The sequence below is a fragment of the Archocentrus centrarchus genome, chromosome 18 (assembly GCF_007364275.1).
Source record: "Archocentrus centrarchus isolate MPI-CPG fArcCen1 chromosome 18, fArcCen1, whole genome shotgun sequence".
NCBI classification, from domain to species: Eukaryota; Metazoa; Chordata; class Actinopteri; order Cichliformes; family Cichlidae; genus Archocentrus; species Archocentrus centrarchus.
Genome location: NC_044363.1, coordinates 11,513,246 through 11,524,623, shown reverse-complemented (window position 1 = coordinate 11,524,623; position 11,378 = coordinate 11,513,246). Strand labels below are relative to the sequence as shown.

Sequence of the window (11,378 nt, the reverse complement as noted above, 5' to 3'; positions counted from 1 at the left end):
CTATTCAGATACAGAGTCCTATGTAATGCTCAACATGTAAGATGCAGGAATTTGGAGGACTGATTTTTGAAAATACAAGTACAAAAGAATGAAGGTTATATTTAGAAGCGCGCAGATACACAGGTCCTGTGTAATACTCAACATGTCAGGTGCAGGAATAAGGAGGACTGAGTTTTGAAAATACAAGTACAAAAGAATGAAAGTTACACTTAGAAGCATGGAGATACACAGGTCCTGTGTAATACTCAACATGTCAGGTGCAGGAATAAGGAGGACTCGGTTTTGAACATTATGAACAAACTCACATTCAGTGATTGTTCTTTACATTTCAGGTCTCCAAAGAGATTTCGTTTCAGGCTGCTGATGTGGACGCATGCAGATCTTTTCCAGACAACTCACCAGAGGTAATTTTCATCTTCAATGACCTATTTACTTTATAAAACAAACTCATGAGAGTGATATTTAGCACTATTCAGATACAGAGTCCTATGTAATGCTCAACATGTAAGATGCAGGAATTTGGAGGACTGATTTTTGAAAATACAAGTACAAAAGAATGAAGGTTATATTTAGAAGCGCGCAGATACACAGGTCCTGTGTAATACTCAACATGTCAGGTGCAGGAATAAGGAGGACTGAGTTTTGAAAATAAAAGTACAAAAGAAAGTTACACTTAGAAGCACGCAGATACACAGGTCCTGTGTAATACTCAACATGTCAGGTGCAGGAATAAGGAGGACTCGGTTTTGAACATTATGAACAAACTCACATTCAGTGATTGTTCTTTACATTTCAGGTCTCCAAAGAGATGCCGTGTCAGGCTGCTGATGTGGACGCATGCAGATCTTTTCCAGACAACTCACCAGAGGTAATTTACATCTTCAATGAGTTATTTACTTTATAAAACAAACTCATGAGAGTGATATTCAGTACTATTCAGATACACAGGTCCTATGTAATCCTCAAAATGTAAGATGCAGGAATTTGGAGGACTGATTTTTGAAAATACAAGTACAAAAGAACGAAAGTTACATTTAGAAGTGCGCAGACACACAGGTCCTGTGTAATACTCAGCTTGATAGGTTCATACATTAGGTGGACATTATTTCTTTTTTTTTAATTTAGAAGCCTAGACTCATTCAGTGTTCATCCCTTCATTTTAGCTCTCCAAAGTGTTGCTGTGTCAGGCTTCTGATGTGGATGCCTGCAGATCATTTTCGGGCAACTCACCAGAGGTAATTTTCCTCTCTAACGACTTCTTAACTTTTACTTTTTTAAATTTTCACTCATATAAATTATATTCAGTTGTGTATAGATTCAGTTGGTTTTTGTAATCTTTAATTTCACAAGTTAATACATTATGAAGATTATAAATCCAGTTCAGTCTTCTGAAGCATGTATATTCAAATTATTTTTTGGGGTGGGGTGGGGTTGTTTTTTTGTTTTTTTTCATGTGAGATATCTGCTCACCATCAAGAATATGGAGCATGACCATATTCTTAAGGGTCATGCTCCATGCATGCTTTTATACAATATATTTATGTACAATACCAGTCAAAAGTTTTGACACACCTTCTCATTTTAATGAGAATGAGAAGTTGGCTCCAAACTTTTAACTGGTAGAGTAAATCCACAGTGAATGTATGTTTTTGTTCTATTTTAGTTGATTAGTTAGGTTTGTTCTGCTGAAGAACAAGCTAGGTTGAGAGGGGATCTTTTTTCTGTTATTCCAGGTGTGTAATTTTTCCTCTGAATTTTACATGGCAACAAGTTATTAATGTAGATTTAAGGTTTGAAGTTTCTAATTTCTAAACAATTTCATTCACAACAGGGATAACACATACAAATCATGTCACTTTCATCCTTAATTCATGTTTTTATAGAAACAGAGTACAAACGATTCATTGGTTTTGATATTCTACACTTCACAAGTGTCCGTTAAGATTCTTATCTTATGATTACACTTTTTTTTGGTCAACAGGACTGTGATCATGATCTTGTCCCTGACAAAATGTCAAGTTTAGAAAAATGTGTTTCATGTGGAGGACCTTTTGCACCTCTGAAATGGAGTGGTGTGAGATGTAAAGGTAATTTTTTGAAAATGGAAGGGGGGCTTCATCTGTATCTTTTGAATGTGATGCCACAGGAACACTTTTAAAAACCTGTTCCATGTGTAGCTGTGCTATATGTTTAAAATGAGCCATTTGCTGCTGCACTGACTTTTTAAGTACTTTCCATGCTACCTTCTTTTATTAATTCTTAATTTTCTCTTTCTAGTTTGCAACCAGTCCTGGCACAAAAAGTGTTATGTTAAACACAAGGTGGACATCACTGAACTTCTGCAAGTGGTAAGCTTTTTAGTAGAATTATTCTCGGTGCAATGCTTTCCAAGTATGCAAAATATAATATATGTATATACGATGGTTTTTAATCATTATCAGGTCTGTACAGAACCAAGTTCAAGTGAGGTGGTATCATCAGAAGAGGAGTATGTTCCTGATTCCATAGATGATTCAAACAGCTCGTGCGATGACAGATCAGAGCCTTTAAAAATCAGTTACAAACAAGTACAGAATTGTGAGGTCTCCACCAGCAAGTCTTCTTCCAAAAACAAAAGACACCACCAAGAAAGTTTTGTAGAGGAAAACAGAGAGCCCGTTTCTGAAGCTGCAGAATCATCAACTGAAGATATGATCAGCACAAGTCAGCTTGAAGTATCAAGAGTTACTGGCAATATAGGAAACGCTGATGCCGAAGACATATTTGTTGATGATGGTGCTGATGCTATGGCTGAAAAAGTCTCAAACACGTCATCCTTGCTCAGAAATAAAACTTACTGCTACATTTGTGGGAAACTACAGACAAAGTTTACACGTCACTTAAAAACTCACGAGAAAACACATGCAGATGTTGCTCAAGTTTTAAGTCTTCCCAAGAGGTCCAAACAACGTATGAAAATGCTTATAAAGCTTCGCAACAAGGGAAACCACAAGCATAACTCAGAGGTCTTGGCGAGTGGAGTTGGATCACTAAAACTAAGACGCACATCAAAGAAAAAGTACAATGCAAAAGATTACATTCACTGCATGTACTGCCAGGCATTATATCTGCGACGAGATCTTTGGCGACATGTTCGAAAATGTTCTTCAAAAGCAGTAGAAGCCACTTCAGAGATTGGAAGAAAAAAAGTTTTGTCTTTGGCCTCTATGAATGAGTCAGCTTTGTGTCAGCAGATATCACCAGGTGTTTGGAGCGTGTTAGCTGTTATGAAAGATGATGAAATAACTTCTACTGTGCGAAGTGACTTCTCTATTCTTCAGCTGGCCCAATCATTCTTTAACAAATATGGACAGGATCCCACCAAATATGACTACATTCGCCAGAGACTCAGAGAATCTGGAAGACTCCTGCTCACGCTTCGCAAGGAATTCTCAATACATAGTCTTGAGGATGCTGTGAGACCTGAAAATTTTGATGTGGTTATCAAAGCGGTCAAGAAAGTATCCGGGTATGATGAAGAAAAGCACTGCTACCGTACTCCAAGCCTTGCTCTAAAGTTAGGTCACTCACTACAGAAAGTCAGTGATATTTTACATTGCAGAGCACTCATGGCACAAGACAGTACGCTGATAAAGTCAACCCAGAGTTTCAAAACTCTCTATGCTACAAAGTGGTCTGAACTCATCTCTCACACCGCTTTAACTACGTTGAATGAGCAGCAGTTTAACAAGCCCTCCACTCTTCCTTTCACCGAAGATGTTCAGCGTCTTCACAGACATCTGGAGAAGACTACAGAACAAGCATTGAAGGACTTGGAAGACAATAGTTCACCAAAATCATATAGTGAACTGTGTAAAGCCACCATGGCAAATATAATACTTTTTAACAGAAGAAGAGGGGGAGAAATTTCAAAGATGACAATGAATGGCTTTCTGGAAAGAGACACAAGTCCCCTGCATAAGGACGTCGCATTTGGACTGACAGAATTTGAACTTCGCCTTTGTCAACACTTCAGTCGTGTTGAATTAAGGGGTAAAAGAGGCCGGAAGGTTGCAGTGTTACTCTCGCCAGACATGGTGAATGCCATAACATGCCTAATAGAAAAAAGAAAAGACTGTGGTGTTCTGGCAGAAAACCTGTTCCTGTTTGCCAGACCTCATTGTCTGACTCCCTACAGAGGACAGGACTGTTTGAGGTTTTATGCCAGTGAATGTGGGGCTGAAAACCCTGAGCTCCTCAGGTCAATGCAATTACGCAAACATGTTGCAACTTTGTCTCAGATCTTGAACCTCAAGAATCACGAGTTGGACCAAGTTGCTAACTTCCTTGGCCACGATATTCGCGTTCATCGTGAATATTACAGACTTCCTGAGGCTACTACCCAGCTGGCCAAGATATCCAAACTGCTGCTTGCCATGGAGAAAGGATCTCTCAGAAGCCTTCAAGGCAAAACACTTGACGAGAATGAAATCGAAGGTAATGCCATTTAAAGTTGTTTACATTAAAAATTAGACATGTTTCTAGCAAATATATGGTAGCAAAATGGAACACACATTGTGCATAGGCAACTTATAACACTTTAACCTCATGGTTCATTAAGGCAATATAATTTATTTTAACTAGACAACCTACAGTTGACCGATTCAGATGCTGAGAGTGAGGTCGATGCTGAGAGTGAGGTAGATGAAGCAAATCTCACACATCCACAGACCGGTAAGTACTGTGTGATATATATATATATATATATATATATATATATATATATATATATATATATATATATATATATATATATATAAGGAATCTGTTGAGGAACCTAGCGTGTATTTATTGTCACCAGATGGTTAGACTTTTAACAGTTTAGCTACATGCTATGTTGTATTCGTAACCAATTTTAATTTCACTGTCAAGTCAATAACTAAAATTTCTTGCTGTTTTCTAGTATTTCAGACATATATTGAGGGGACATTAATTTGTATCTGAAATACTAGAAAACAGCAAGGGCCTGAATGACTTAGGTCCCAGATAGCAATTGAGCACTCATGCAAAGAGACTTCCACAGTTGGTTTGTGTTCTACAGATGGGTCTCTCTGAAGTCGCATAAAAAGATGGCAAAGGGTGTAGTATGTCAATTAGATTTTTGAACATTTCCTGGTTTATTCTGTAAAAGTGTGCTTTTGTCCAAACTTGACTTCATGTGCCAAATGAAATTCAGTCCCAAGGACTTCAAATTTCAGGGGAAAAGGCAAATAACCATAAGATATTATTATTATTATTATTATTATTATTATTATGAGAGTAAACATTACCTTTCCACATAGCAAGTTAACCAAAATTTCACTGTAATACTTTTACTCATCTTTCTATGTATGCAATGAAATATATTATATTTTATTACAGGTTCTGCAGGACCATTGATGGCTAGGCAACCTGTCGAGGAACCTCCATTATCCATTATCACCATTATCACAAGGTTAGCCCATATCCTCAGTATACTAACATGTCACCATTTTTGATTGCTTTTAGGCTATGAAATAATGCACAGTGGATTCAGACCTTCTTCACTCATTTCAATTTTGTTGTCACAGCAACAGTTCAAATAAATGGGTGATATGTAAGCTAAATTTCAAGTGATCTGAATGTAGAATACAGAAGTAGTAGCTATAACTGATGACCAGGACAGTCTTTTCAATCTAACAATTTACTCATTGAATACATTACAGTGCAACAATTAACATATAGGCATGGCTGCTGCTTTTCAGTGTGCACAACAGCAACTACAGCGTCTAGGCTTGCACTTCCTAATATAAAAATAAAAGCACTTCCTATCATACCATTCACAATGATGAATCAACTTAAGCAAATAATGTTCTTAGCTTTCAACTGCAGACAGTTGAGTTCAGACTGGCCAATGCTTAAGTACAGGGAGTTACATTAATCTAAGCACAATGTAATAAAGGCATGAATGACTTTTTCTAAATTGCCCCTTCTAAGATAAGGTTTGACTCTGGCTAGAAGCCGAAGCTGAAAGAAGCTAGCCTTGACCACAGAGCTAATCTGCTTGTCTAATTTGAACACCCCATCAATAACACCAAGATTCCTTACCTGTGATGGTATATAAGGTGCTAGTAGGCCAAGAGAAATGGTAAGAACCTGGACCAAGTCAGGGTGACCAAACAGGTTAATCTGTTTTGTTTTAATTTAATCTTAAGAACTTTAAGTCCATCTTTGTCTTAATATCCCTCATGCAATTAAACACAGCATAAATAGATTTCTTGGAAGGTGCCTTTAATGGCATGTAAACCTGCACATCGTCAGCAAAGCAGTGAAAAGGAATATTATACTTCCTAAATGTCGACCCCAGGGTAGCATGTAAATGGAGAACTGTAGAGCACCAAGAACTGACCCCGGGGGAACCCCACAGGTCAGAGGGGCCACCGAGGAAGAAAACTGCCCCAACAGCAGACAGAAGGCTCTATCTGTGAGGCATCCCCTCATTAACAAGGAGTAGCGATGCAACCTCCCAACAAGCATGTAGTTTTGAGATCTGACAGTTTCAAGTTGAAGGTGGGACTGCATCAAGGATCAACTCTCAGCCCCTTATTTGTCCTGCTGATGGACAGACTAACAGTTGAGGTCAGACAGGAATCTCCATGTAATATGATGTTTGCATACAGTATCATGATTTGCAGTGAGAGCAGGGAACAGGTAAAAGAGAACTTCGAGAGATAAAAGCTTGCACTGGAAAGAAGAGGAATGAAAGTCAGTTGTGAGACAGAATACGAGTGTGAATGAGGACGGTGGTAGAACAGTCCGGTTACAAGGAGCAGAGGTTGCAAAAGTGGAGGAATTTAAGTAGATCAACTATCCAGAGAAATGAAGAGTCATGAAAAAGAGGTGAGGAAGAGAGTACAGGCAGGATGGAATGAATGGAGAAAATTTTCAGGAGTGGTGTGTGACCAAAGAGTTGCAGCAATAGTAAAAGGAAAGGTTTAAAAGAGAAGAGTGAGTCCAGCTATATTGTATGATTTAGAGACAGTGGCACTGAGCAGAAGGCTGAGCTGTATATGACAGAGGCTTAGATGTTAAGATTCTTTGTGGGACTAATGAGGATGGATAGGATTTGGAATGAAAATGTCAGAGGGACTACGCAGGTTGGACAGTTAGGAGAAAAAGTTAGAGAGGCCAGACTAAGATTGTTTTGGGCATGTGCGGAGGGACAGTGGACATATTGATCAAAGAATGTTAGAGATGGAGCTGCTAGGCAGGAGACAGAGAGGGGGACCAAAGAGATTGATGGATGTGGATGAGGAAACTTAACAGATAGTTGGTGTGAGGATAGAAAATGTAGAGAACAAGGGGAGGTGGAAGAGGTTGACTTGCTGTGGTGACCATCTGACCTGAAAGAAGGGGCTGATCTACTAAAGTATGTATTTGGTGGAATGTCTCCTTGTTAGTTGCCTGGTTTGCTTAGCTCTCTCTGTGATCGCATCCTTGTTTTGCAAAAGCTGGTTGACTTTCCAGTCACTGCTTGAGTCTTATTTTAGTGCATAAGTCAGCTCAATATCTTTTGTTATAAGCTGTAGTAGCACTGGGCATATCACACATCCATGTGTCGCTGTGAACTACAAGTCTAAACCGTACATCTGGATTTCATCATTAAGAGAATAAATTCATTATTTATCCATTAGTTGCTTAACACCATAAAGGAGAATCTTGGACTTCACAGTATTTAAGAAACCTACCTACAACAAATAAATGCTCATCCAGACCATTGTTATTTTTTGTTTTATAATCTTTTCTTTCTTCATTTCAGCACAAAGTAAACACACAGATGCTAAGGAGAAAGAACCCAACACAAAACTAAAGAAGGACAAAGAGCCCAGCAGAAAAAAGAACACAAATAAACATTCTGGTAAATGCTACCACACATACACAAGTCACTAAACACCAAATTACTTAAGCACAAAAGCACAACTGAAGCATGGTCAAAAGAAATTATCCACACCACCCAAAGGCAATATGGTGACCATTCTCTTTCTGCAGGATACTGTGAGCTGATATTTTAGCTAATATATCTGGCCTAAATGCACATACCATATAAAACTGTACCTTGTATTAAATTGATACATTTTCAAACTGTCAATATTCAGATGCTAGAAAATAGATGCAATTTAGTGATCAGTAATAGGACTAATGTTTATAGTACTTTCTTTATACATATTTTAATCTGTAATGTTTTTTCAAAACAGCAAAACACCAAAAAACTGTAATAAGCAAAGCAATGGGAATATATTTTCTAATTTGGTTATTAAGTTAGATTTAGTACACCAGGGTTCTCAACTTTGGGCTTTTGCTGATACAGCACCTATAGAGAAACGTGGTGCTGAGTGGGATCTAGGGACCAGCAAGCCTCTTTTGGCTTTGGATGGTTCTATGAAAGCTGCTGAGGCCTGTTTGTCAAACAAATACTATTTTGAAATTACGAAAATGCCTTTTCTTCAGAATTCAATCATATAATCAACCACACTTACCAAGCAAGTGTCAATGGCAGAATAAGCTGTTTAGCATTGGCAGAAATTTATTTTCATCTGTGCAACGCACATGCTCATTTCTGTAGCTTGTCCCGCTAATGTATGTTCTTTATTAATTCACATTTTAAAAGGGGAATAAATAGGCATTACATCAGTACATAATTTATAGCCAAGAACCATTGTTTTAACAAATAATATACTAAACACAAATTTCCTTATTTAAAAACTGTTTAAAATGGAGTTGGTTTTCATTAATAATTTATTTGTCTTTTTTCTAGTATCTCTGGAAAGTGCTAGAAGAGCAAAAAAGAATCCATGGTCTCCCATGGAGGTTGTCGCAGTCATATTGTTTTAATGTTTGTCAATGTGTTGTCTTTTACTACTATTGTATATTCATGACGTTTTCTGTTGTTTGTCCTTCTGCCTAGGGACTACAGATGCAAATTAGCAAACATGCTATAATCTGGCTCATTTACAATCTGTACTAAGTATTGATTGTTTTATTAATGTGCATTGTCCCAAATAAATAAAATAAAAAATAAAAATGAGACATTTTGGCGAACACATCAAAAAAGGAAAACTGGCCACTATGATTGAATGCCAGCAATGCAAGAAGGCTGAAGATCCTGCTCTGGCTGCCCGCTCTATCCAAAACATAAGAGATTTTGTAAGGAATCGGGGCATAACTATGAAAAGAAAAGAAAATCCTGGATAGAATATGGGAATGTGATGAATTGTCCTTTAGTGATATCATCAGGACACATGGGATATTAAGGGTAAGACCAGAAGCAATCTCTGTGTCCTGATGATATCACTGGTGGACAATTTAAATATTTCATCTTGTGGAGGCAGGAGAAGGGCTGACAGTATTCCAGTTATATTGGCAAACTGGGTGTTGAACAGAATATGTAAACATACTGATATTTTACAGTATATATTGTTTGGTGTGGATTGGTTACTGTACGTTTCAGTTTTATTTCTACTGTGAGACGATGGGTAAGTTCATCTTGTTCACTCAATTTTTGTTTAATCTGTTTGATGATTTAACAGACTTGCATAATTTCATTTTGCCATTCATAATTTTTCCTTTCTGTTCACAAATAGGATTCTGTTGCTTAGTGAAAGTTACTGCTACTGCCGCTTACTTAGTGAAGGTGCTGTAAAATGCAGTCCATGTCTTTCTGTTTAGTCATTTTTCATTTATCCATGTTGGCCTTTTTATGCATGAAAATTACATGTTTGTGTATGTGTATGGCCATTGTCCTGACAAATAAAGTTGGCCCTGGCAATTACTGTTTGTGTCATGGGCGGAGCTAAGTACCTCATTATTGTTTGTCCTCTTAATACAGCATTGTGTCAGGTTCTTATATTTTGAGTTCTGATGTGTGTATCTAAATTTTGAAGTGAGATTTGTGTTGTATAGTTCAAACAGAATTTTTTAAGATTTACTACATCTTTCTAGCATGAGTGGAAAGGGGTGTCCGTTTAGTGTTGCAAAAAACTGATTTGAAAAAATTGTCCTTCTAATACACCAAAACCAGTATGTGTGTGTGTGTGTGTGTGTGTGTGTGTGTGTGTGTGTGTGTGTGTGTGTGTGTGTGTGTGTGTGTGTGTGTGTGTGTAGGCTAACTTTCATTGTTTGTTGTGTTCCCTCACCTTCTCCTGCTGAACCTGTGTTCCATTAACTCATTTACCTGCACGCTGTAAAAAAAACAAACAAACAAACAAACAAACAAACAAAAAAGAATCCATAAAAGAAAAGAAAAGAAACTGACCATCACATATAAATATGGAAATTTGCTGTAATTAAAATCTGAAAAATGTCAATATTTCTACAGGACAATAAATTTAAATTTAGGTGTTTTATTTTAAAATGTTCATGAAATAGTGTATTTTTACATATTTATATGAAAATATTTACATGTGTAAAAACAGTGACACCATTCTAATACAATTGATCAGGCTTAACATTGCAGAAAATAAATGTTATTATATGGGTTTTATGAAAATTAGAGAATGTCATTGTTTACAAATAGACCACAAAAGAAAGATTTTGTTATAAAATAAATAAACAAAAGTGCTCTGTTCCAAATGGCTTTGAATTATCTATACAAACAAAACAGAATTAAAATTAAAAATATGGCATTAAACCAGGGGACCCCTAAATTTAGAGTCACACTGAAGATGACAAGTTTCTTTGGTGCTGTAGACACCTGAAGATGTTTACATTTGTAGAAAGAAAAGTCATGTTTCAATTCAGCTGCAGTTGACAACAGGTACAGTTCAGGTTTTCTGTGAAACACAATGAAACAATTGCCCACCTTCAAGGAAAGATTTTTTTTTTTTTTCCCTACTGGTATCATGAGGTGTTAGAAACAGTCCATTTAGGTTGCACAGGTAGTCCAGCTGAACCGGGATGGCAGGCTGATGGGTGCAGTGGCAAGGTTTATTGTGTCACTAAGCACAGTCAGCACAGTGTGACAGAGGTACCGAGAGATGGGTTATTACACCAGGAGAGCAGGACATGACGGGACTGTAGAAGAGCATCACTGAGCTGCAGGACCAATGCCTGCTTCTTTACAATCTAGACAGCAAAAACATTAAATTACACATAAAACAATTATATAATAAGAAAACACAAAACAAATTAAAACATATATCATTAATTACAATACATTAAAATCAACTTAATGATCACAAATCTGATTCCTCTTTAGCCATTGTTTAAAATGATAGGAGACTGAAGGAGAATCATGGGGAAACATGATTGGAAGCAGTTTGTTCAGTTATTCATGAAATGACAAAAGTGTGCTTCTCTCAGAGAGAAAAAGCTCAGAAATCACA

At 37.2% G+C, this 11,378-nt stretch overlaps 1 protein-coding gene across 1 annotated transcript; it reads left to right on the top strand.

The window, feature by feature from the left end:
* The first annotated feature begins 1,213 nt into the window (after positions 1-1,213).
* LOC115796999 (uncharacterized) lies at positions 1,214-8,996 on the top strand. The gene is made up of 8 exons (XM_030753489.1): positions 1,214-1,235; positions 1,982-2,087; positions 2,278-2,348; positions 2,442-4,476; positions 4,624-4,713; positions 5,401-5,473; positions 7,817-7,915; positions 8,813-8,996. The coding sequence occupies exons 2-7, from the start codon at positions 2,012-2,014 to the stop codon at positions 7,824-7,826; spliced, it is 2,355 nt and encodes a 784-aa protein (XP_030609349.1). The 5' UTR covers positions 1,214-1,235; positions 1,982-2,011; the 3' UTR covers positions 7,827-7,915; positions 8,813-8,996.
* Positions 8,997-11,378: the final 2,382 nt, after the last annotated feature.

What these genes read in the sequence shown, in the direction of transcription:
- LOC115796999 (XM_030753489.1), top strand. Translation starts at nt 2,012, where the DNA reads ATGTCAAGTTTAGAAAAATGTGTTTCATGTGGAGGACCTTTTGCACCT. An exon ending in TCACTGAACTTCTGCAAGTG is followed by an intron (nt 2,349 to 2,441) that starts GTAAGCTTTTTA and finishes AATCATTATCAG; the next exon opens with GTCTGTACAGAACCAAGTTC. An exon ending in TGACGAGAATGAAATCGAAG is followed by an intron (nt 4,477 to 4,623) that starts GTAATGCCATTT and finishes TATTTTAACTAG; the next exon opens with ACAACCTACAGTTGACCGAT.